This window comes from Ictalurus punctatus, chromosome 29 (assembly GCF_001660625.3).
Source record: "Ictalurus punctatus breed USDA103 chromosome 29, Coco_2.0, whole genome shotgun sequence".
In the NCBI taxonomy this organism is placed as follows: Eukaryota; Metazoa; Chordata; class Actinopteri; order Siluriformes; family Ictaluridae; genus Ictalurus; species Ictalurus punctatus.
This window is the reverse complement of record NC_030444.2, coordinates 10,923,848-10,951,734: the sequence shown is the minus strand read 5'-3', so window position 1 is coordinate 10,951,734 and position 27,887 is coordinate 10,923,848. Positions and strand designations below refer to the sequence as shown.

General features: G+C 36.9%; 1 protein-coding gene across 2 annotated transcripts in view; it reads right to left on the bottom strand.

Moving 5' to 3' along the window:
• nrxn2b (neurexin 2b) overlaps positions 1–27,887 on the bottom strand; it is a 659,496-nt gene that overhangs the window by 257,170 nt on the left and 374,439 nt on the right. For both annotated transcript variants that reach the window (XM_047152219.2, XM_017461810.3), the window contains 3 exons: positions 9,927–10,046; positions 9,254–9,635; positions 5,657–5,847 (listed from right to left, as the gene is read on the bottom strand). In XM_047152219.2, the coding sequence (XP_047008175.1) occupies positions 5,657–5,847; positions 9,254–9,635; positions 9,927–10,046 (693 nt within the window). The remainder of the gene's footprint in view (positions 1–5,656; positions 5,848–9,253; positions 9,636–9,926; positions 10,047–27,887) is intronic.

The following is a 27,887-nucleotide window of genomic DNA, read 5'->3' as shown; positions in this document are numbered from 1 at the left end:
TTGCAATGAAATCACTGATTTAGGGCCTTCAAGACATTACAAGTGTAATTAGACTTTGTGTCTTTACATGTGAAGACACATACGGTGCTGTGAAGGAGGTTTGTTACCACTTTCAAATTAATCTGTGATAACATTATGAGACACATATGAACATGTGATAACATTAACACTATTATGTGACATGCCAGTACACTGAGCCACACAATCAGATATCATGGTGTCAAATGTAGTGTCGTGCCACTAGAATTGTGTAATGTCAACTAATGGCAGGTAAATTGATTCAAGCAGTCCTTATATCAGTAGATGGTGTTATACAGATCGATGTATGTGTTGTGTCGCATTAAGAACACCAACCGTAAGTAATACTTTAAATTGACGGTGATCTCACTGGACATTAAGCTGGTGTGAGGCTATATTTCTCAATCCAGTTAGCAAACTGCAAGTGGCTGTTACAACCCAGCTCAAGCACAGACTCATTTTTCAAGGTGAGGAGTCCACCACAGCTGCCAGACGGTGTGTTTGGCTAGCGGATTTTGGCTTGGCGTGGGGAGTAGGTATTATTTTCCCTTGAACTGAATGCACATGATTGCACACAAGCCCACCAGCACTACCTCCTGAGCAGACACATGTGAAAGCTGAACAAACAGAATAAAAACCGAGAAAAACTAATCATAATAACTGCTTGCTTGCATCACTCATATAGTCCCTTTCACTCCAACTCTACCTGCTTCTTTCTAATGTTATTCTTACACTTCTTCTCTCTCCTTTCCACCGTTTTCCTCTGTGTCTCACATATTATCAGTCATCATTGTGACTAATGTATTTCGGAAGACATTTTGATAAGCCCAGGACATGATTTAGATGGTAAATTCCACACTTCCAGTTATGAAGTGTGTGGCATTTAAATAACACGTACCTTTCCCAAATTCATCCCACATTCAGTTGTGGAGGGTAAGTGTGTTTGTGTGTGTGTGTGTGTGTGTGTGTGTGTGTGTGTGTGTGTGTGTTTGTGTGAGAGAGAGAGAGAGAGAGAGAGAGAGAGAGAGGAGAACCCAATTTCAGCCTAACATTATGAAAATCTATTATATATAACTGCTTAGAAGATCCTGCACATAGTCGTATATGATGTCTTGGAAAAGGTAGGCCATATTTTTGAGACACACAAACAAAACTTCATAAAAAGACCAAGTTGCAAAATGGTTAAACAATCAAACAAAGAAGAATTTCTCTGAGGCAGAAGCTGAAGTACTTACTACTATTATAAAAAAACAAAACAAAAAAACAACAACAACATTATTTAGCAACGTATACATCTGAGTCACAGCACCTGAAAAGGCTCAAATTTGTAGGAATATTGGTGCATGGTGGAAAACGTTCATATATTCTAGATTCATTACACATAAAGTGATTTTTTTTTGTTTGTTTATTTTAATCTGGATGGTTACAGTTTACAGCTCATGGAAATAAAAAATCCAGTATCTCAAAATATTAGAATAAAGAAACTATAATATACAGAAATGTCGACCTTCTGAAAAGTATGTTTATTTATGCACTCGATACTCGGTCGGGGATTTAATCCTTTTGCATGAATTACTGCATGAATGCGGCGTGACATGGAGACAATCAGCCTGCAGCACTGCTGAGGTGTTCTGGAAGCCCAGGTTGCTTTGATAGCGGCCTTCAGCTCGTCTGTATTGTCGGGTCTGGAGTCTCTCATAGATTGTCTATGGAGTTCAGGTAAGGCTAGTCGGCTGGCCAGTCAAGCACAGTAATACCACGGTCAGTAAACCAGTTACTAGAAGTTTTGGCACTGTGGGCAGGTGCCGAGTCCTACTTGAAAAGGAAATCAGCATCTCCATAAAGCTCATCAGCAGATGGAAGCATGAAGTGCTCTAAAATCTCCTGGTAGACGCTGCATCGACTCTCGACTTGAGAAAACACACTGGACCAACAACAGCAGATGACATGGCAACCCAAATCATCACTGACTGTGGAAACTTCACACTGGACTTCAAGCAGCTTGGATTCTGTTCCTCTCCACTCGTCCTCCAGACTCTGGGACCTTGATTTCCAAATTAAATGCAGCATTTACTTTCATCTTCCCCGTGATCATGGTTGTGTGCTCTGAACCAGACTGAGAGATTAAAGCATCAGGAAACCTTTGCAGGTGTTTTGAGTTAATTCGCTGATGAGAGCTCTCTTCAGGTCGACATTTCTGTATTATAAATTCTTTATTCGAATATTTTGAGATACTGGATTTTTGATTTCCATGAGCTGTAAGCCATAATCATCAAGATTAAAACAAACAAACAAAAAAGGCTTCAAATATTTCACTTTATGTGTAATGAATCTAGAATATATGAAAGCTCCACTTTTTTAATTAAATTAAGATTTTTTTTTTACTTTTACATGATATTCTAATTTTTTGAGATGCACCTATATAAATAAGGTCAAAAGAAAATGGTTAAGAAAACTAAATTAATTGCTTTCTCTACTACCGGGGGAGATCAAACAATGACAAAGCCTTTTAACATTGGCCAAATGCTGTGGCTAACAGAACCAACTTATAAGCCGTTTTCATCCTCCGAAAAAAAAAAAAATATATATATAAATAAATACATACATATATACATCATACCATTCTCTAAATGTCTGTCGCCTCCTAAGGGAATCATGTGCTAACTCTTCCAGTAATATCAATTCTGCCATTTGCACAGCCTCAGCTTACACCTACCGTCTATACAGACCAGACCGTTCTCCTTCCATACAACACATTTCACAACTAGCTGCATTTGTCTTAAAACGGATTTGGTTTGAATTGATCTCTTTTTTTTTGTTTTTTTTTGTTATGTATAGGCTTAAATATAATATAATAATACATTTGTGTGTATTTGAAATAAATAAGCACTTTGAACTTGACAGAGTAATCCGTATATAAAAATACAGCAACTCAATGCAAATTATAAGACGTGAAGCTGATCAATCAAGTGTTACATTATTTAGTCTTCTTATGCTTAAATGTACACACACTCAAGAGCAGGAGAAGGCTATGAACGTTTTTTTTCTGAATTTACAGTATTTCCAGTACCACTTTTTGTGTGTGTATACGCTCATACACATAAATCCGTTCGTATCCAGCTTGATAAATGAGGCCCATTGTTAGTGTTGGCAAACTGCTGTGGTATAAGAGGAATAAAGCACTTCTAAAAACAAGCAACTTCAGGGTGCGTAATTATTTTCCAACATTCCCTGTTTTGTATAAACTGGAGATATCAGGCTAACTTACAAACGCCTGATTGTAAAATACAGACTATTTCCCACTGTCATCAAACCGCCAAGTAAATTTCTAGTAGAAATAGTCTCTTCTCCGCCTCTGGTGTACTGCTTGAGAAACTGTTTCATATCACATAATGTTTTCATCCTCCAGAAGGTCTTAATCGGTAGTGTGAAAACCACAGGCGTATTTTATCAGCACTGGTAGGAGCATCAGAGTGAGACGGAAAGTCTTCTGACTGACAGGAAGAACTCAGTCTGGCTGGTTCTGTGATGATATAGTCTGTCTAACATCTTACATACAAATTTCAAGGCATTAACGTGGGCCTGAAAGGTTTTAACTCTGAGCACACGGGGGGATAAGAGGGATAATCTGTTTCCCGTCGAGGGTAAACTTTGTAATATTACCCTTTTCCCAATGATTTTATATGCTGTATCATTTGTAGCTTTTGGCATTAATGCGAGATTTAAAGTTGTGTGCTTGAAAGAAATTCGACAATTATCCAGGGGTTCGGACTTGCATTTCCATTAAACTCCAGTTAATTGACTGTGTCTGTGTCAGTCACTGGATGATCCACCAGGTGAGTGATGTAGGTTTCGTTATAACTTTGGAAAGAACACACTGATCACACCACCTGACCTGATTAAAGTTGAATATTACATATTAATGATGGTTCTTTTTTATTAAGGCGAATTAAGGCGAAAAGTCAGTGTTCAAACATGTAACATAAATCAAAACACTGTCATTAGTCCTATTCGAATTGGATTAGTTGATCAGTGGGACGTCGGTGATAAATGTTTTACACGTCTCCTCAGTGATAAAAATCTCACATCTGGAAAGCAATAACATGAGCACAGGAGGAGTGAGTTTCTAGCAGGTTGTGTTTTCTATGAAACCATAGAATAGATTTGTGTCACACAGTCATACAATCATCAAAGCGGTCAAAGAGGCACTAATACTCACAAAGTACCAACTTTACCAACATGAAAAGAACGATCAAAAATACAGAATGCAAGACAGCTGTGGAGAACAACTCTTCAGGTTTAGTACGATGGTTGAAAAATAAAGCTGTTATTTTGAAACGTCCGTCCACTCCTTTTTGCTAGGTAATGTCGGACATAGCATTACAATAGTAGGTTGTCACAAACATTATGACGTTTTTGTTGTTCAGAGGACATAATCAGCTAGCTAGTTAGCTGGGATAATATTATTGTGACAGAGTTACCAGTATTATGGTAACAGAGTGGAAAACAAAAACACAAAAACAAACAAACAAAAAAACCCTCCCCAGGTAATACTATTACTATGTAGCAACCGCTTATTGTGAACTTGTCATGGATGAAGAAGTGGCTTACTTGGACTACATTTGGACTACGCTATATATTGCTACCAAACCGTAGAGAAAAAAAAAAAAAAAAAACACTAGAATGTGTTGGACTAAACAATGTATAGCTAGTAAAGTACTGTTAGTTAGGCTGCAAGGTTAGTGTATTGAGAATGCTTTACTTTGTCTTAGGTAAAACAGAAACAAAGCCCTAGAATGTGTCTGACTAATCTACCTATTGCTAGCAGACTACTGTCTAGAGCTAGCAGGAGCCTAGCTACGTGTCTGACATTGTCTTACTTTGTCTCAGGTAAACTAAAGGGGAAAAGGTAACTAGTCTACTGCTAACTGTGGGTTAACCCTAGCTAACTCTGTCGGAGAATGCCATGCTTTGTCTCAGGTTAAAAAAAAAAAAAAAAGAAAGAAAGAAAAGGGGAAAAAGCTAGCTAGTCTACTGCTAGCTGTAGGTTAACCCCAGTTAATCCTGTCTGATAATGTCTTAATTTGACCGAGGTAAAAGGAAAGGAAAAAGGGGAGAGCTAGTCTACTGCTAGCAGTAGGTTATGCCTAGCTAGCCTGGTCTGAGAATGCCTTACTTTATCTGAGGTAAAATAAAAGGAAAAGCGTAAGTAGTCTACTGCTAGCTGTAGGTTAACCCTAGCTAGCCTGGTCTGAGCATGCCTTACATTATTTGAGATAAAAGAAGCAAAAAAAAAAAAAATAGAACATGACGAAACTGCATATTGCTAGCAAACTACTGCTAGGTAGGCTGCAGGTTTAGCCTCCAGCTAGCAGTAGCCTAGATACCTGTCTTACTTTGTGCCAGGAAAATAAACAACAACAAAACCATTAAATTGTTTGAGTGAAAAGGGATATTTCCCTTGCCTCCCCAAGTATACAAATCTATAAATTCCGCACTGTAAACACTAATGTACAGACACACAGCATGTCTTTTATGTATCCATAGAAAGGCCATCAACAATGTGTGTTATTAGTGACCCACAGACATTTTTGCGACGACCCGACATAATGTGTGTGTTATTAGTGACACATGATACCTTTAAGGTCCAGATTGCGGGCTCCGTTGGAGTGCTGGGTGACGGTGTGGGAGTCGATTTTCAGTGTGTGCATGTTGTTAGTGTCACGGGAAACCACCACGTTGTGCCACTGGTTGTCATTCAGCGGCTTGTCTGAGTTGCCTTTCATCAGCGAGGGTCCATTTCCCAGGTCGAAGACGTAGTGGATATACCTGAGAGAACAATAAAAGCAAACGCTTACTTCCAGACTGAAGAGTGTATTAGAGAAATAACTTCTATCCTGTGCACACATTGTGATTTCATATTCCTGATTTATTATCTTGTGGCTGTATTAAGTTGTCTGCATGAGTAGTTGATGAATTAAGTAAAATAAAATAATCTATATTTTATTTATAAAATTCCAAAAACAAATACATGCAAAATAATAATGAGCTGGATCAAGTGCTATTTTTAAGCTTCTCAATAATGAGTGTGGAATCCATATTGTTGCAGTAAACAATTTGTCCAGTGATTAATGTAATAATTAGGACTAGGACTATTTATGCAGCAATATTTTGGCAGTATACTAGACTTTTTCTGAATGTATTGGAACAGCAAGGCCAAGTCTGTTGTTTTATCTATACACTGAAGACATTTGGGTTCGAGATAAAGATGAATATGAGACGACAGAACAGAATTTCAGCTTTCTAATCCTAATCAAAAATATTGGAACATGTGACTGATAGGTGTTTTTTGCTGCCCAGGTGTGCCCTGTTAAATTGTTTGTTTGAAGAGTTAATAGCTCTGAAAGTCTACACTTGGTTTGAGCCCTAGGTTTCACCTGTGAAGACTGCATTTATTGTTAAATAGGATAAACCAACATGAAGACCAGAGAGCTGTCTATGGGAAAAAAGCAAGACAATTTGAAGCTGAGAAAAAAAGCGGGAAAATCTATCTTAGCCATTGCCTAAGCATTAGGCATAGCCAATAAAACTATTTGGAATGTGCAGAAAAAGAAAAAAAAAAACACTGCTGTACCAACAACCAGACATGGAACAGATCGGCCAAGGAAAACAACAGCAGGAACACTATGAGAGATGTGAAGAAAATCCCCAAAACTACAGTTGGTGACATCACCGACAACCTTCACAGGGCAGCGGTGAAGGTATCACAATCCACCATTCAAAGAAGAATTATCGTGCAGAAATACAGACGCCATACCACAAGATCCACCGCAAACCATTCAACACTGATAAGAATTGGAATGCCAGATTGTAATTTACAAACTATAGAGATGAGCCACGTTCTGGAACCTCATCCAAAGTGATGGAAAGGCCAAAGAAAGTAAGGACCTGCTCATAATCCAAAACATACAAGCTCATCAGTCAAGAATGCTGGAGGTAGTGTCATGGCTTGGGCTTGCATGGCTGCTTCTGTAATGGGCTCTCTAATCTTTATTGATGATGTAACTTAAAGCTGAAATCATAAACATTCGTAGCATATCCATCCTTTAATCTCAAACCTAAATGTCTTTGGTGTATGGCCCAGACAAATGAATAGGGCTTGCTGTTCTAAGAGTTTTAGAAGGGACTGTATTTTTTTATTTTCTTCTAAAGTTGTCTTTTGCTATTGTATTACATCATGTTACATTTGATGGCAAAGAAAAATATTTCCTTCTTCAATAACCCATCCCTGAACATGTGGAATTTTCCCTATGTAAATATTGGTCACTTTTTATTATTTAAGTCACTGACTTAAATTGTCATTTTTACCCTCCTAATTCTGCTTTGTTCATATTTTATGTGATTAACAGGTTTAACGTACATCCTAGATGAATAACTCAAAGACCCCAGGCTTAAACAAAAGGATTGCTCAACTAGTGCATATATTTCTGCAATTATTTCATCTGTGATGGTTTACAAAGCTGTCGGCTTTTGACAAAACACGCAAATGTTTTATTGCTTTGTGAAAAACTGGGCTATAAATATGTCAGAATGACAAGGCTGGCTGGATGGGGATGCTGATGCTCTGTTCAAACAAAAAGATGCGAGGCAGCATTTGAGCTCCGCCCATTTGAGCAGATTTTGTTCTGTTCTCACATAAAACGCGTGTCACATACAACCAAAACAGTACAACTCTGTCATCTGGGAAAGTCCAGCTCCAGCTCAGCCTCACTGGTTGACCAGAAATAGCTCATTCTCACAGTACATTCACCTAAAATTGTTGCTATAGGAAGGTGTAGAATAACAAGTAACAGACATCAGTACATACTAAATAAGGCAGTAAATAAATTAATCAATTCTAACACATTGTAGGGAGCCAAGCATTATCGTATTAAGATAGAAATGTTTTAAATAAAATGCTATGCTATGATCTATTTCTGCACTATGAATATGTAGTTCTTTTCACTTTGTTTGTCTTACAAGCCGGTAGCATTTCTTGTCACAGTCATAAACCTGCAAATATCACTACAGCTTTATCGACAGCAGTCTAAACCCTTCAGGAGAGAAGGGTTCAGCCTCTTTTGTTTTATGGATGAGTATTAGCCTAAGTCTTACTCTTTTCTCAGTGGTGTTAAGCTTGCCATCCGATTTTAGCCTTTTGTCTAGACAAAAGTTCTAATGCATAGAGTTTCATTTTCAGAACTACAATGACATGATATACATTACATGAGGAAAATAATAAATAAGCCTACATCCGTGTGTATAAAGACACCTGTAATTGGGCACTGTCAGATCCTAATGAGACAATGCAACCATTCATATATTTTCCATACCACTTATATTACAGGGTTGTAGGGTAGCCTGGAGCCTATCCCATGGAACTCGGGGCACAAACGGGGACATCCTGGGTGGGGTGCCAACCCATCACAGGGCACAATCGCACACACATCCACATGCCCATTCACATACTACAGACAATTGGAATGCCAATCAGCCTACACCGCATGTATTGACAGGGGAGGTAACAGGAGTACCCCGAAACCCCGAAAGCATGCGGATAAAACGCAAGCTCCATGCACACAGGGCAGAAGTGGAATTCGAACAACCAACCCATGAGGTGCGAGGAGAACAGACAATTGGGAACGCCAATCAGCCTACACCACAAGTCTTTGGACTGGGGGAGAAAAGTGGAGTACCCAGAGGATGAAAGTTATTCACGAATGCAACTTAATGATGCCACAACATACTATATTATAATGTGTTTGGGATGTTTGGTATTTAATTATTATTTTTTTCTTTCATTTGTTGAATTAATAAAATAATGCCAATGTTTTTGTTGATTGGATTTCCAAAGTTCTGACTGGAAGTCTGCATATGCTGTAGAATAAACACAGCAAGTATTGTGCTTAAACACACTTAAAATTCCCATAAGTGATTTAAACTTTGTAAAATATCAACTGCTCACAAGAAATAAAGAAGGCAATAAATAAATGTCACAGTTCTGCGGTAATATAAAGAAAAAGAATCTCATTACTTGAATGAAATGCCAAAGTGTGTTGCAATGATTCATAAACCTGTCAGATAGGAGATACTGAAGGCAGCAGGTAGTAGCTAATTACCTTAAAATCAGATTTATACCCCATGCGAATGTCGCTTGAATGTCGTGGCTACGTCACACTGGAGGTTTAAGACTCACCCTTTAACCAGCTCCACTACAATGAAATCACTTCCATCTCCACTGTTGTAGAGAATCAGGCCATCAGAGCTGGTGGTCTTGAACTGGAAGAAAAGGTGCATGGAGGCGTACGCCTGCAGTGTAGCTAGTGCCAGGTAACTTCCTTTGCTCCTGAAGGTTACGGGGTCGGCGATAATGTGGCGCATGCCGAAGCGGGCGTTGAGCTCGCAGTAGGAGATGTCACCGTTTTTGCACTGGTCAAGGTAGGGCACCCCGTTGACCGTCAGTCCCTGTAGGTGGCCAACGAAGTTGGACGGGACAACGGAGATGAACTGTCTTTCTGTCATGATGCCTGTCTCAATGTTGTGGAACTCTAGGCGGGTGTGGGCTCCGGTCATCTGACCTGGAGAGAGGTGCAAGGTCTTAGCGGTGAATTGGATGAAACCTTGATTCACTGGGTGTTGCATTTGAATCTATTTATTTACAGCTTGATAAACCATCTTGTTGACTCCATTTTAGTCAGTTGAACTGACATGACTAGTTCGACTAGTCCCCTTATGTCAAAAATGTGTATTTATATACACATTATATGTGTACTTTATGAGGACCATGAGGAACCTGGGAACTTTTTGCCACAGAACCTGCAGGCTAAGCTAGCATGTTAGTCGTACATATTGCCCAGGGCCTCTATTACCTTCAGTGGTGACATTGTCCACAGAGAGCTGCAGATTCTTGCCTCTGCGCACCACTTTTACCGAATGCCATTCGTTATCGTTGAGCTTCTGGCCAGCATATAGAGTTTCAGGACCTTTACCTACAGGAGGAGAGGGCAGTCAATCACACAGATAAACCTGCAGACACACTCTGTCTTACTCTTACAGTGGATTATATCAGTGTACATCTATGTGTGTATTCTAAAGAGGAGAGTACCTGGGTGCATACACAAACACACACAGGCATACAAACTTATGCAGCAACCTTTCCAACCTTTACAATTGACAGCGGAGAATTATTCCACACAAACTCACATGGAAAACCTGTAAAAAAGTTGGGTTTTTTTTCACACTGTTGCGTATTTCATGGTTGATAATGGTAGCGATGCATTTATACCAACTGTACTTTTAATGTAATACTAGTATCAGTAAATACCACTTACTAACACAACTCTATATAAGATTTTGGGCTTTATAGCATTTCTTTCCACTAGCACTACCACATATAGATCAGTTGGCTTTCTTCTATGTTCTCCTCTTTTGTAGATACACATAATTCTATCTGTAAGATCAGTATTAATCATTTTTTGATATTAGCTTTAAACTACATAGTCCAGATTACCCTACCATAGAATTTGAACATTGGTGTATAAATAGGCCAGATTTGTTCACTATTTACATATTACGCTGTACATATTCCATACAGATACAGGGTATTGTTCTTTTTTTTTTTTTCTTTGTATCCCAACCTGTCAGCAGGTTTTCAGCAACACCTTCCACCTTGTCTATATGAATACCAACCACTGACTGAGAGAGTGAAAGAGAAAAGGGAGGAGAGGATAGATGGAGTACGATAGCAGGGCATGGGGTGGGAGGGGGTGTCTGGGGGGAGCAAGAGCGAGAGGGAGAGAATCTAACTAGGTCATTGTGTGATTCACAATGTCACCTCAAATCCTGCTCCATTCTCCATCTGACACTCCTTGCACTACGGTACTCTGACAGGGCATGCTGGGTAATTGGCTAAGCCTGACTCGTCATGGTGCTTGAGGCCAATGGCGCATTAGCAGGACTCAAAGCAAATGAAGATCGGTGTTTGCGGGAAGTGAAGCATAGTTTCCGCACATGGAATCTCACGTGGACTCAAGCTTGGCATTTATCGTTCATGAGGTTTCACTGAAAGGGCTGATTCGCATGACTAGTGTTGTTATTTCCTCCATGACACATAGTCAGACTACTGGTTTTAACTACACAATACACTATTTAGCCTGTTTTTTATTTATTTATTTTATTTTAGCTTAATATTACTTGATTAATAAACTTGTTAAACTATCTAGCTAATAAAATAAACACCAACTGTAGGAGGTAATATTAGCCAAGCTAACTACTAACCAGCATGTGTTTCAGCTTAGGTAATGTTGCTAACCTAACATATTGTGTATTTATTGTTTCTTTTTTTTTTTTTTTTGTAATTTGGAGTGAATTTATGAAGGCAATGTGTCTGAATTTGGAAAGGAGTTCGACTGTGTGATTAATCTGAAAGGCAAGGCAATTAATTTAGTTGAAAGGGACTGTCAGCCCTGAGACTTAACACTCTGACCATAAAGCAGAAACAATTACCTAATTAAAACTGTCTCTCTGTTCACTCTCCTTCATGGTCGTAAAATAGTGAAGGAGAACCTTATTTCCTTTAAATGAATGGATGAAAGTTGATGGCTGTGTACAAAAGACTGTAATATTAATAAAGGCAGAGCCACAATATGTTTTATAATAAAATGTTTTTATTTCAGGTTTAATTATCTAGATAGCAAACTGCATTAGCAAACTCCAAAATGTTCAAGTTGTAACGTTGTTTTAGCTAGCTAGCTAACATGTGGCTAGTTGGGTAATGCCATGTATTTCGCTGTAAGTAATTTTGTACTTCAGACTAAGTTCCACTGAGCATGAGTGAAATGATTGAAGCTTCTGGTTGCTTGCAGTGTTTGTATTCCTCCAGTTTTTCAACCTTTGTTTTGGGTTTAATCTGGAAGTGACTTGCTGAATGCAAGAGCAGCAGATGCAAAGGTTCAGTGATTCGAACATTGACTCACTAAATTAGAATGGAGCAAATGTCAGTCATGACCGAAAGGTTCACTGACTCAAACACTGACTCGCTAAATTCAAGAAGAGAAAAATTTGGTCGTGACCATAAACAAAAAACGGACCCAAACACTGACTCAATGAACACAAGAGGAACAAATCTCGGTCATAACTAAAAGGTTCACCGATTCAAACACTGACTCACTAAATGCAAGAGGGGCTCCTTTTGGTCATGACTATGAGGATTCACTGACTCTGACACCAACTTGGTGAATAGGAGACACAATAATGGCTGTACCTGGAGGATTCGCTGACTCAAGTTTGGCAATCATGCCAATCTACAGCATGTTTGATCATCGTTATTGATATTTGGCTTTCACGTTTCAGGTCTGCAGCAACTGAACAAAAGGAATGACTGATACTGACTTGTTCAGTTTAGTGATTTGTTCAAAAGAGACAAAAACGTTTGTGAACAAAACAAGTCTAAATCAGTAAGTGTGTCGGTTTGAACAGGCTCGAAGGACATGCACTGCAGAAGGCTGAACAGCAGGCAATTAATGGTAATTGCCTCTCTCTCTCTCTCTCTCTCTCTCTCTCTCTCTCTCTCTCTCTCTCTCTTTCTCACACACACACATACAGGTCACCAGGCCACCACTCAACCAAATCATTGTAATAAATGAAAATGCACATACATGAGTGAAAAATCTAATATTGCACCTTAAATAATTTCCTGCAGTGTTACAGATGGGGAACCTGCCTTCAAGTAAGAGCAATTAAGCATCAAAGTTGTCAAAAGATAGCCATGTGTTCCATGCTGTTTAAAGCATTGTGCTTCATTGCTCTTAAACCGGTAATGTCCACACGTGCAAATAAAAAGTGGGTACATGTGGGTGAGTGCATGTTTTATTCAACTAGAGAAATGTGTTTTTGTGTGTGTGAGACAGTGGAAGTACAGGAGGGATGATCTCATTCAGAATGATACAGTCCACCAATTCACACTGAGAAAGCGTGAGGGTTTGCTACGCACACACATATGAACGCCAACACTAAACAAGACAAGCTCTCCCAAACGTCCAAATCCTCATTCTTCTCCCCAAAGCAGAACTCTCATACGCTCTCTTCAGATAACAGGAGCAGATGGGCAATATCAAACTGGCATCTCACCAGACAAGACAATAGGCCTGGCATTTCATCGGCACTACACACACACACACACAGAAACAGATGGCATGCACTGGACAAACCGGCATCTGATATAAATAATCCCCATACCTCGAGCTGTCTCAGGATGTGAGATGTAATCAAGTATCTGTTTCCCCACTGACCGTTTTCTCTAGAAGTCAATGCAAAATGCTCTCAACCTGTACACAATCCTGCACACAGAGATCTCCCCTCAGGTCACAAAATAGATTGTACACAATTATTCCTTTTTGTTTCAAGATCTAAAACATCTGGTGAACGTGTGACCTTCAGAAGCTCACTCTAACCTCCAGTGCTCAGGTATGCCTAGCCTTCATATACTTTGTGAATGCTCATTCTAAACTTCAAATTCTTACAAATACCTAACCTTCAGATAACAGATGCAACCTTTATATCCTCGCTTTACATTTCTGTTGATTGGTTTAAACCATCAGAGATGGGCGATAAACGTCAAATACTCTTGGCAGGCTAACCTTCTGAAGCTCCCTCTAACTTTTAGATTTGTACAAATACGTAACTTTCATATTCTCACCGTAGCCTTCTGATTCTCACTATAACCTTCATATTCTTACTATAACCTTCTGATTCTCACTGCAACTTTCATATCCTTACTATAACCTTCTGATTCTCACTATAACCTATATATCCTTACTATAACCTTCTGATTCTCACTATAACCTATATATCCTTACTATAACCTTCTGATTTTCACTATAACCTATATATCCTTACTATAACCTTCTGATTTTCACTATAACCTATATATCCTTACTATAACCTTCTGATTCTCACTATAACCTTCATATCCTTACTATAACCTTCTGATTCTCACTATAACCTTCATATCCTTACTATAACCTTCTGATTCTCACTGCAACTTTCATATCCTTACTATAACCTTCTGATTTTCACTATAACCTATATATCCTTACTATAACCTTCTGATTCTCACTATAACCTATATATCCTTACTATAACCTTCTGATTCTCACTATAACCTTCATATCCTTACTATAACCTTCTGATTCTCACTGCAACTTTCATATCCTTACTATAACCTTCTGATTTTCACTATAACCTATATATCCTTACTATAACCTTCTGATTCTCACTATAACCTTCATATCCTTACTATAACCTTCTGATTCTCACTGCAACTTTCATATCCTTACTATAACCTTCTGATTCTCACTGCAACTTTCATATCCTTACTATAACCTTCTGATTCTCACTATAACCTTCATATCCTTACTATAACCTTCTGATTCTCACTGCAACATTCATATTCTCACTATAACCTTCATGTCCTTACTATAACCTTCTGTTTCTCACGGAAACCTTCATATCCTTACTATAACCTTCTGATTCTCACTATAACCTTCATATCCTTACTATAACCTTCTGATTCTCACTGCAACATTCATATTCTCACTATAACCTTCATATCCTTACTATAACCTTCTGTTTCTCACGGAAACCTTCATATCCTTAGTATAACCTTCTGATTCTTACTATAAACTTCTGATTCTCGCTGCATCCTTCATATTCTCACAGAAACATCCATATTCTTACTATAACCTTCTGATTCTTACTATAACCTTCATATTCTTACTATAAACTTCTGATTCTCGCTGCAACCTTCATATTCTCGCTGTAACCTTCTGATTCTCGCTGTACCCTTCATATTCTTACTATAACCTTCTGATTCTCACTGTAACCTTCTGATTCTCGCTGTAACCTTCTGATTCTTACTATAAACTTCTGATTCTCACTGTAACCTTCTGATTCACACTGTAACCATCCTTTTCTTGCTCTAACATTCTGATTCTCATTGTTAACTTAATATTCTCACGCTAACCTTCTGCTTCTTGCTGTAACTTTCTGATTCTCACTCTAAACTCTAAACTGATTTCCACTGTAACCTTCACATTCTCCTTCTAATGTTCCATTCCTTCTTTTAACCTTCAGATGAACTGTTGAACCATCCGTGGTGTGCGCTAACCTTCATACCTTCTGAATGTCTAACCTTCAGATGCTCACTCTAAACTTCAAATACTCTTGAATGGCTAATCTTCAGATGCCTGCTGTGACCTTCACATTCTTACAAATGCCTTGATCCAGAAGGTGTTAACCTCCAGGTGATTGCGCTAATCTTCAGATTCTTGTTTTAAACTTGGGATCATCAGTGTAGCCTTTGGATGTTTGTTTTAACCTTCAAATACACATTATAACCTTCAGACACAATCTAAACTTAATTTGCTTAGTCTAGCCTTCAGAGGCTAAGTCTAACCTTGAGATGCTCGTTTCAACCTTCTGATGCTTGCCCTAACCTTAAAATGGTCAGGAATACAAAACTTTCCCTGGGGGCTCTAAACTTATTAACCTTATGAATGTCTAACCTTTACACATGGTTGCTCTAAACTTCAAATATTCTTAAATGGCTAACCTTCATATTTTTGATCTAACTTTCAGATGCATGTTTTACCCTTGAAATGCTCGGTCTTATCTTCAGGTGTTCAGTCTAACCTTTCAATTGGCAGTCTACCCTTCATATGCTCAGCACCGCCTTCAGATCTTAAGTGTAACCTTGAGATGCTCAATCTAGCATTTTGATAGGCAGTGTAACATTCATGCTTACTTTAACTTTCAGATGCTTATTTCAACCGTCAGCTCCTCAATCTAACCTTGAAATTCATCTTGTTCGAGATCATATGTATTAAATTGTCTGTGTTATTTATAGGCGAGAGAACTGAACTCTGATAACGTCAACGCTCAACCTACACTACTTATGATAAGAACGTGAGCCTCATCTTTTCTCGTCTTCTTCACATACTTGATCTGACTGACTCATTCGTCCGGTATAAGAAATAACACAATCTCCTGGCCATTACATCTAATGATAACGTTATTAGATCAAGTATGTCTGTTCTCTGTTACACACTCTGCACCATGTCCCCATCTGTGTTTGTGTTTGTGTGTGCTGTGCTAATCACTGCCTCGTCCACCCTTCACACATGGTTGCTCATGCACTTTCTGGGCATTAGGCATTCTGTAGCTGTGTGTGTGCATGCGTGTGCATGTAGAGTGTGTGCCAGGACAGTGGGCATTGTAGGGTGGCATATGAGACAATGCCAAAGATAATCGCAGAACTCTAAAATACAAATGATGTAGGGAGTAATGAGCCACCCATAGGCAAGATTAAAGTGTGACTCACTCGCTGATCAAATGAAAAACCTGTATAAAAGATTTTTATACAAGTATGGTTTACAAAGAGAATCAAAGGACCTAGCTTTTGTAACACTTTAGATGTTATATTTGGTGCTTTTCAATACTTGATTCTGATTGGTCAGATGGTGTTGATTAATTTTCTATAACAGCAGATCAGACTGTAGTGCTGGCTGTAATACATGTTCATTTCTATAGTAAACAACTCATTCCCAAGGATGTGCATGGCAGACATTTATTTAGCATTTAACGAAGGAGTCTCCAGTATCAGAGCTTCGTAATGGCCGGGACTTTCTTTGTTTGTTTATTCGTTTTTTTTGTTTTTTTTTTTTACAGGCGAATCAACTTTGAGCTTCTGTCAACAGTAACCCTGCTTCACATTGGGCACCATCTTAATACTACTCTGACATTGATTTGTTTGTTTTACCCCTTACGTATGAAATACATTATGTCTGTAGTGTATCATGTTTTATATAATGAGGGAATGTATACATTTCACCATTCACCCTTAGAGAAAATAAAGTCTACAAGTGCAATGATTATTATCAGTATGAAAAGTAATCAGGACCACATAAAGCTCGATGCTAATGCAGCTTGATTGCTTTTTAATGTAATCGTATCTGCTATCCGCAGGCAGAATGCAGTATATTCACCAATTTAATGAGTATGTGTTCCAAAAAATGAAAACTCAAAGGAACTGGGAAAATTTGAAGAGACAGCCATAGACAGAAAGCACCCCTATCCCCCCTGTTCTTTTCACATTATTGTGAAATTGGTCTGTAAAACACTAACACTCACATTTCACACACAGAGCCAGAGGGGAAGAAAACCTGTTATACAAGCCACTGTCACTAAGATTAGTGCTATAAAGTGTAAACGACAAGCCACATGCTTAGGGTATTTTCTCTACCTTGTGTAATACTGTACTGAGGCTAAATATCATTATGCCTACACCAAGATGTTATACATAACATAATTTTTCTTGCATGCAACCTGCTATGTCAGTCCCTTACTTCTATCCCCTGATTTTTTATCAGTCTTAAAGGACAGTGCTGGTTTTTACTGGGTGGAAAAACTACCATCCTGAAAGGCCTATAAATATGAACTTGGAATCCATGAACTGGACATGTGTCATTTTAATAATTATAATGGGCCTCCCAAAAATTAAGTTAAGCACCTGCGTAAAGTGATTCTGAGTACACCAAACTTTCCCTGCGTAAATATTTACATAACATCACCAGCTCTGAATGTGGCATTAAACTTATAGCAATTTCTTTCAGCTTGAAATTCACTTGGGCAACCATTTAGATAGAATAAAAATGGAAACAGAACGTGTTGTTTAACAATGTATCAGCTTGATAGTGCATTTATACGAATGCAGAACTTTGAACAATGCTCCGTTTTTTGTGATTTCAAGCTCCTAGGTAATTTGTACCATTAGAATTGTACCATTATATAACGGGTCATGGCTGTGTTTCCAGACTGCTCATTAGTAAACTGTTATCTAAATTCAGCTGGGTGTCTCATTTACTGCTGTCCTACATAGTGTTCTACAGAATATAGGAAGTAGTGAACACACTGGTGTATACACCAATCAGCCATAACAATAAAACCACTGACAGGTGAAGTGAGTAACATTGATCATCTCGTTACAGGGGTACATGCCAAGCGGTGGAATATATTAGGCAGCAAGTGAACAGTCAGTTCTCAAAGTTGGTGTGTTTGAAGCAGGAAAAATGGGCAAGTGTAAGGATCTGAGTTTTGACAAGGGCCAAATTGTGATGGCTAGATGACTGGGTCAGACCATTTCCAAAACAGCAGGTCTTGTGGGGTGTTCCTGGTATGCAGTGGTTATTACCTACCAAAAATCGTCCATGGAAGGACAACCAGTGAACCAGTGACAGGATCATGGGCGCCCAAGGCTCATTGATGTGGATTGTGCACATGGGCATTAGAACTGGACCATGGAGCGATAGAAGGTGACCTGGTCTGATGAATGACGTTTTCTTTTACATCATGTAGACAGCTAGGTGCGTGTCTGTCACTTACTTGGGGAAAAGATGGCACAAGGATGCATTATGGGAAGAAGGCAAGCGGCTGGAGGAAGTGTGATGCTCTGGACAATGTTCTGCTGGGAAAGCTTGGGTCCTGGCTTTCATGTGGACGTTATTTTGACACGTACCTCCTACCTTAACATTGTTACAGACCAAGTACACTCCATGGCAACGGTATTCCCTAATGTCAGTGGCTTCTTTCAACAGGACAATGCACCCTGCCACACTGCAAAAATAGTTTAGGAACGGTTTGAGGAACATGACATAGAGTTCAAGGTGTTGACTTGGCCTCCAAATTCTCCAAATCCAATCGAGCATCTGTGGGAGTTGCTGGACAAACAAGTCTTATCCATGAAGGCCCCACCTCGCATTACAAGACTTAAAGGATCTGCTCCTAATGTCTTAATGGTGCCAGATACCACAGCACACCTTCAGAGGTCTTGTGGAGTTGTACAGGTCAGAGCTGTTTTGGTGGACCTGCACAATAGGTAGTTTTAATGTTATGGCTGATCGACACTCCCCTCTAACATAGATAGTAAGAATTGTAAATCTACAAATGCTGAAATCTTTTACACCCTGCCCAGGGGAAATACAAAGAAAAATCTATATAATTGAAGCTAAAATCTTGGTTAATCTGTCCACTGTAAATGCAACCCTTATGAAGGCTGGTGTTATGACCACCATGGCACTGCTCTGCACAAAAATTTGCCTCATATCCAAAATTTGCAAAATATGACCTTGGACCTGGACAGTTTGCAGTCCTTGAAGGAACAATGAATTCAAAATTGCATGAAAATCTTTACAGGAGAGTTTCACAGTAGCAGTCTGTCTTTTGAAGTTTAAGAGAAGCTGGATGGTGCAATAGGAGTGAACCAAAACACACAAGCAAATCATCAGTAGAGTGTTTGAAGTTTAAAGCCTGATTATTACTTGTCACACTGTATGAGATGATCCCATTAACTGAGACAGAATGTGTGATAACATTAGAAGATAATGATCTTGTAGACCTGTGATTAAAAGAACTTACTATGTTCTGCTTACGTTATCATTATTACCTCAAACAGAATGAGTGCTTTTTAGATGAGTGTCGTAATAGCAGAACCCTTTTTTTTTTTTAGTTTTTTTTTTTTTTTTTTAAGAGTTTTTAGTCAAAATTTTCTGTCCTTGATAACTGTTGTATGGGGGAAAGGTGTAACATTTCCTTTTACCATTGTGTAAGTCTTATCAGCGGCTACAGGAAACGTTTGGTGGATGTCATTTCTGGTTTGGACCATTTCAACTTGGACTGCAAAGGGTTAATCAGTATGCTCAATAAAGATGTGAAAAGTACAGATGTTCTTTGGTTTCAGCAGGATGGATTTGTCTATTATTACAATGATTAGACCACATTTTAAGTGTATTTTTTTGCTTCTTAATTTCAACATCCTTAACCTAACATTTTAAAAGCACAAGTAGAAAAGCATCCCTAGTGGACAATTCACGTGAGGATGCATAGGCATAAGTTTTGTAATGATAGCTCAACAATAACCCTGTGAACAATAACACCTGCCGAAATAATTTGACTCGTTTAGTAAACACATGCCTAATTAAAGCCATCTAACACATCTTGAATCAACAGAAGTCATCTATTTGAGGCTGTCTCCTTTTCTGTCAGAACAGTAAGGCCTTCCAGTCACAGGTGGTACACATTTAATTCCGTTATCACACCCTGACACAGGTGTGCTCTTTAGCACAGATGACAATGGCAGGTTGATAGCGGTGGCAGAGTAGCAGATGGTTATTCAGATAAAGGACAGAGCTGGAATGAGATTGAAAATCGAATGTAAAGTGAGATTGGGAGGACTTGCACTGTAAGATAGAAGACAAAGGCTTGCCTTCATTCTGGGGTTATAACCTCTCCTTGTATCACAAGCCCTTGGCTGTCCTTTCGTCTAGACTACATTTACATTTATTCATTTAGCAGACGCTTTTATCCAAAGCGACTTACAAATGAGGAAATACAAGCAAAGCGATATATATCAAGCGGAGAACAACACAAGTAGTGCTACCATTCAAGATTTATAATTGAGTTCTAGAGAAACAAAGCGTGCAGAGTAGAGACAAAAAAAAAAAAAGACTTCTGTAAGTTGTTCTGAATAATGATATAGATCATTTACTAAGCATCATTAATTGTTAAATTGTTGACATATTGTAAAAAATTAGTTGATAGCCTAGTGGATGATAGTCACTGGACAGATTGTTAACGGTCTATATATTTTTATTATTATTTGTTTTTGTAACTAGAGTCTGTAGACTCTTCACACTGACTATCTAACCCACCCATTTCCCCAAACTGCTGAAACGTAACATTTTTTATGTTGTGCTATTCGAAAAGATACTCAGTCATGCTATATAAAATGGCCCCACATAGTACTTCAGCATGGTTTATTGCTTGTTCCATCGATCTGCATTTCACTTTCGGCATATAAATCATTACGGGCAAAGAAAGATTTTTTTTTATATATATTACATTCCATAAATCACTTCAATTCTAATTTTTATTACTGCCTATATTATGTCCTCAATTCATAAAATTTCTGTTTGTTGATTGAGAAGCAAGTGCTTTTCTACATCGTCGCCAAAGAAAGTGAAAGAAAGCAGACCGACCCTGTCATTTCACACTTTAAGGGAATGTAGGCTGGTCCTCAAAGACTTTCTCAGATATAGAGATGGCAGTCGATGAAGAGGAGGAGTGCTACAGTGGGAATCTGGCCAAACAGACAGAACAAGAAAAAGAGAGAGAGAAGAGAGGCAGAAAGCACTTTTGGCACAACGCCAGCTTTTAAATCATCTCCACTGGTAATGCTTTAATGCTCTACTGCATTTACGTATTTCTTCCCTTCATACTCTGTGTATTTTTCTAAGTCCCATATTAAATAAGGTTGTTGAATCATTATGCCCAGTATTAAAATTTCTCTGCAAATGACTGGATTCAAAATTATTGGCACCCTACAAATAATATATACAGTATGGTTAGAAATCGTTGGTTCCTGGAAAGATTAAAGCCCTGAATCTCTTACTTTAATGTCTAATAACGTTAGAGACTTAGAGAGATGTGTCAAGGGATACTGGAGCACTCTTGCATGCACAACCTTTCAAGATGCTTTATATTCTCAGGTTTCCATGTGTGGACTGTTGTCTGTTGACTCAGACAGAGTTCATGATATATGTGGTCATTGTAAATGATTGATTTTGAATATTAAAGACATTTCTGTGTCGATTTAGATACATGTTTATGGTCATCATATTGTTGAAAGTCCATCTACAGTATAGCCAAGTCCTTAAAAGTGTCAACTACTTTTCTGTGTTAAAGAGTTAACTTGAGCTGTAATATAGTGGCACTGAATGGTACAGGAATTCACAGTACAAATCCACCCCTAAACATCCAAACATACAATATTTTACAGTGTCAAACCCACTGTAAAATGTTGTTTGTTTGGATGTTTGAGGGTTGATTTGTACCATGAATTCTTGTACCATTCAGTCTGTTTTCTTTGTATACAGTCCCCATTTTTTACTAAACATCAAGTGACTTAGTTAAGCAAGTTTTTTTTTTCCCCCTTGGGGGTGTGGGCTTGTTCTTTTTTGTTGTTTTTTTCACTTTTATATTTTATTTAAAAAACAACTGATGGAGTGAACTAGTTTATATATATAAATATATATATATATATATATATATATATATATATATATATATATATATATATATATATATATATATATATATATATATATATTATTGTTGTTGCTTTTTCTGTGTGAGTGTATGTTTGTTTTGTTTCTGTTATTTTGGTATGTTGTTATATACTTTTAAGAGAATAAGAGAACTTGAAATATTTGTTTAGAGATTTTTTACTTTTTACTTGTTTGTTTGTTTGTTTAATATACATATATTAGGGCTGTTATTATCATTATTGACATATTTATATATTAATTAATTAAGGGGTGCCAACAATTTTGTAGTGACCTGTAAAGGGTTGTTATTTTTCCTCGCTGACACATGCACATTTTATATATATAATTTATTTATTTTTTTTAAAGAGGAAAATGTACTAATAGAGTGATGTGTTTTTGTTACTGCCTTTTTAAAATTTGATACTGTTTTTATTTTAATTTTTCATTAAAATCTCATTAAAAGTACAAATTGATATTCCATTAAAGTGTGCTTTACCTGCTTCAAGCCTTTATGAGCTCAAGTTTAACCATCAAAGTGTTTTCTTTTAGTTTTAGTACAAGTGTATGGTACACAAATGGCTTTCTCACTCTGACATGCTGCAAACACAACACTGCCAAGCTGTTTATAATGACTGTAGACAGCCGTGCAGTGACACTGACTGTACACTGATATGGAATGAGATCTGCAGGTATTTATGTAAATATTATGCAAATGTTGTTGACATGGAAATAGATTTCATGACAGCATAACACAACCAGTACATGTAATCACTACAGCACGACTTCCTGGGAGATCAGAGGTGACAGATGTTTACACTCTTGACAAAGAGAACCTGGATTATTTTGTCTGGTGAGTGTTTGTAAAAAGACACGTGATACCAACGGTTTGATGTCACAGTGAATGTTTCGAGTTTATTAAAGGTTTACTAATACCACAGCGCTGTCCATGCTCGAATCTGATTGGTCAGAACGATGTTCCTTCTGTAATTCAATTCACGCTTGCTCTATAGTAATAACTTCCACAGAAGGACTTTCTAAGGCTAATGATGAACCAATTAAAAAAAAGAAAGAAAAAAAAAAAGAAAAGAAAAATGTATAATTATTGATATGGTCAAATAAGATTTTTAATTAATATTTTGGGAAGGAGTCTCCAGTTTCAGCACTTTGTAACGACCATGGGAGAGTCTTTAGGACAGAGGACTTCCCATGACAAGAGGTTTTTTTTTTTTTTTTGTCTTGTGGACATTTCATAAAATTGTAAAAAAAAAAAAAAAAAAAAAAAAAAAAAAAAAAAAAAAAACTATAAATGGATAAAAAAAGTACATGAAGCAAAGATTCCTTCAAAATAATGAAATTAAATGATTATACATAAAAAAAAACCCACAAAGAGCAGTGAACAGTAGTAAAAGAAACAAAGTCAATATTTGGTATGACAAAAAAATAAAAATAAAAATAGGAGTCTCCGGTACAATTAGTGCAGTTTTATAAGGAAATGAGCTGTAAGTTTTATTAAGCATCTTGCAGAACCAGCCACAATTCTTCTGGAGACAAAATCCAGCAGCCTTCATTGTGTGGGTTTTTTTTTGTCTAAAAAGTGGTCTCTTACATACTATGCTTCTTTCTTTAATGACCTACAAACATTTTTCTGTAACATTTAATTTTGTGCAAGAAAACTAATGTTTGGGAATCTAAAATGTTTTTTTTGTACTGACTTGATAATGTAGAAGTTCTAAAAGAAAAAAATCTATAATAAAGTTTGTACTAAAAAGTATATAATAGAGTGCCTAAAACTTTTGCAAGTACTGCATATATATATATATATATATATATATATATATATATATATATATATAGACACACACACATTATGTAAGCTTAATTAAATCTCACTCTCATACATATTTTAGCATTGGTATTTTAGATATAAACTTAATATACCTATGACAGACTTTTTACACACACACACACACACACACACACACACACACACACACACACATATATATATATATATATATATATATATATATATATATATATATATATATATATATATATATATAGGTGAATTTTGATTACTAATGTAAGATAACATGAAGTAGTAGACCTTGAATTTTCCAGATCTATTCTACGTGTGAAGTCTTGCAGCTAATCATCATCCGCGGTATGTTCAGGTGGGCTGTAGGACAGTGTGACACTGCACGCAGAGAGACATGACTCAACGCTTCCCCCATGCAGAGGAGCAAAAATGTGTACACGAACCAGATACTGTCTCTCTGTATCTCTCACCCTACTTTTCCCCACCTCCTTGGTGAGGTTAAAAGGCATGACATTGACAGCAGGTCATCACGGCATCGTGAGTCGAACATATGTCAGGTTACAATGCCTCTCTGTGTGAGTGTGAAAAAGAAAGAAGGTCAGGAAAGAAGGTTTGGACTTTCTAGGAGATACCACCATGTCACAACATGGCTTCAAACATACAGATTAACTTCAGTCACGCATGATGTTCAATAATATAACCAGAATCTGCAGCATTATAGGATTTGGGCTCTAAATAATCACGTTTCTGTGTCCCTTCATTCCTTTTTTCCTGACAGTCAGATGTAGAAGCCTCAGGTCTTGTGTGGTTTTATAGGCCACGTGTTTCATCAGTGATGCAGTTTGTACATAGATGGCCTCGGGTCCCAGTTTTTTAGATAAATATTTGAGTAACCTACAGTGTCACCTACTGGTCAACTACTGGTGTTGCTCGAAACTGCAAGCTGTACTGAGTCCGCAGGGTGTATATAGCCTTACTGAACTGAAGAACTTTTTCAAAGAATAACTAAGTAAGTAAGAAGTAAGTTAATAAGAAGTAAGTAAGAATGTAAGTAAGAAGTAAGTAAGTTAGTAAGAAGTAAGTATGTGTGTAAGTAAGAAGTAATAAGTAAGTACGTAAGTAAGAAGTAAGTATTAAGTATGTAAGTAAGTAAGTAATAAGTAAGTAAGTTAGTAAGAAGTAAGTATTAAGTAAGTAAGAAGTAAGCAAGTTAGTAAGAAGTATTAAGCAAGCAAGTATCAAGTAAGTAAGAAGTAAGTATGTAAGTAAGAAGTAAGCAAGTTAGTAAGAAGTATTAAGTAAGTAAGAAGCAAATAAGTTAGTAAGAATTAAGTAGATAAGAAGTAAATTAGTAAGAAGTATTTAGTAAGAAGTAAGCAAGTATTAAGTAAGTAAGAAGTTAGTAAGAAGTAAGTAAGTAAGAATTAAGTAAGTAAGAAAGTATGTAAGTAAGAAAGTAAGAAGTAAGTAAGAAGTAAGTTAGTAATCAGTAAGTACGTAAGAAATTAAGAAGTAAGAAGTAAGTAAGTAATCAGTAAGTACGTAAGAAATTAAAAAGTAAGTAAGAAGTAAGTTAATAATCAGTAAGTACGTAAGAAATTAAGAAGTAAGAAGTAAGTAAGTAATCAGTGAGTACGTAAGAAATTAAGAAGTAAGTAAGAAGTAAGTAAGTATTAAGTAAGAAGTAAGTTAGTAATCAGTAAGTACGTAAGAAATTAAGAAGTAAGAAGTAAGTTAGTAATCAGTGAGTACGTAAGAAATTAAGAAGTAAGAAGTAAGTTAGTAATCAGTGAGTACGTAAGAAATTAAGAAGTAAGTAAGAAGTAAGTAAGTATTAAGTAAGAAGTAAGTTAGTAATCAGTGAGTACATAAGAAATTAAGAAGTAAGTAAGAAGTAAGTAAGTATTAAGTAAGAAGTAAGTTAGTAATCAGTAAGTACGTAAGAAATTAAGAAGTAAGAAGTAAGTAAGTAATCAGTAAGTACGTAAGAAATTAAGAAGTAAGAAGTAAGTTAGTAATCAGTAAGTACGTAAGAAATTAAGAAGTTAGAAGTAAGTTAGTAATCAGTAAGTACGTAAGAAAGTAGGAAGTAAGTAAGAAGAAAGTAAGTAAGAAGTAAGCAAGAAATTAAGAAGTAAATAAGTAGGAAGTAAATAAGTAAGAAAGAAAGTAAGTAAATTAAGTTCCCTCCATAAATTGAACTATAATGTTAATTTACTTACTTACTAACTTATGTAATTACTTGCTTACTTCTTACTAACTTACAGTGCCGTCCACTAATATTGGCACCCTTGCTAAATATGAGCAAAGAAACTGTGAAATTGTCTTTATTGTTTAACCTTTTGATATTTTGTTTAAAAATCACAAAACTACTCTGCTCTCATGGATATCGAACAATTGCAAACACAACACAGGTTTATCAAAAATATATATATTGTTGTTAAATATATGTGTGCCTCTATGTAACTGTTTAAAATTGTTTCATTTTTATTTATTTTTTTAATTACCAAACACAAAAATGCCATGCCACTCCATCAACTGTTGAAATAATGTGTAGAAAAACAAAAGAAACAAAAGAGAAAAAAAACCTTTTAAACCCTTCCAGAATAATAATAAAAAAACCTCTTCAGGTCACTCCATCAGTTAATAAATTAATAAATGAACATTAGGCAAGTGCATTAGGCAAGATGAATAGGTGGACTTGAATAAGATTTGAATAATTATTTTAGCCCTTGAGCTGAAACCCAAGACCTACGGTGTTTCAACTAGTGTTCGCAGTAGCAGGGATTGTCAAGGCACCACTTTCAAGTGAACCTGGCCATTCAATTGCTTCAAAGCCATGTTTTAACACTATAAACATGAGAAATGAGGCTCATACTGCTTTATGAGAATGGTCAAGATTTCTCTTTTTAATGAAAAAAAATAAAAAAGTAGCTACGTGAATTCATTATGTAATTCAGGCTATTCAAACAATTCAGAGCTTTATACAGATTGTGTTTACAGTCCTGTCCAGGAGCAACGTCACCAATTCTGCATCCTGATTCATCTCCGTCAAAAATACTAAATTACTCCATCATGGAAAAGCGTTATCAGTGTTTACTCCAGCTTCACTGTGATTCTTGTGAAGTTTTTTCGAAGCACAATATGGGTTTTGTTTCTCTCAGGTGAATTATCTGGCTGTGCTGCACCCTTGTCGAATTCAGTCATATTGTTTTGTTTCCCAACTGACAGAGATGGAGGTGGAGTGATGGCGTATTAAGGACCGTCTATACAATGACTGACAGGAGGCCCTAAACACAAATAAGCATTCCGAACCATAATGTAGTTTTCCAAACAAGTTCGCTCAGCCACATAGTAGACTTGTGCTGTGGTCACAAACTTAAACTTTTTTTTTTTTTTTATCTACATATTGTCCAGGTTATTTGTGGGGTTGTTTTTATTATTATTATTTATTTATTTATTTATTATTTTATTCAATTTTATTCTATTTATTTATTTATTTATTATTTATTTATTTATTTATTTATTTATTGGGGGGGGGGGGGGGGTTCTTGTTTGTGAAACGACAAAAAAAAAGTCACTAATTTTATTGTTTTAAAAGAGTGGTACAAACAATATCCTACAAGTCACTTCCTGAATTGTTTTCACTGGAGAATTGCACTTTGGGTTGAATTTAAGGCGATTTAAAACCTCAAACCACATGGACACACACACACACACACACACACACACACACACACACACACACACACACACACACACACACTCAGGTATCTCCTCCATGTGTGACTTACCTTAGAATATGTAAACATTAACACACAGCATGAGACACATGTTCAGATTATGATTACCAA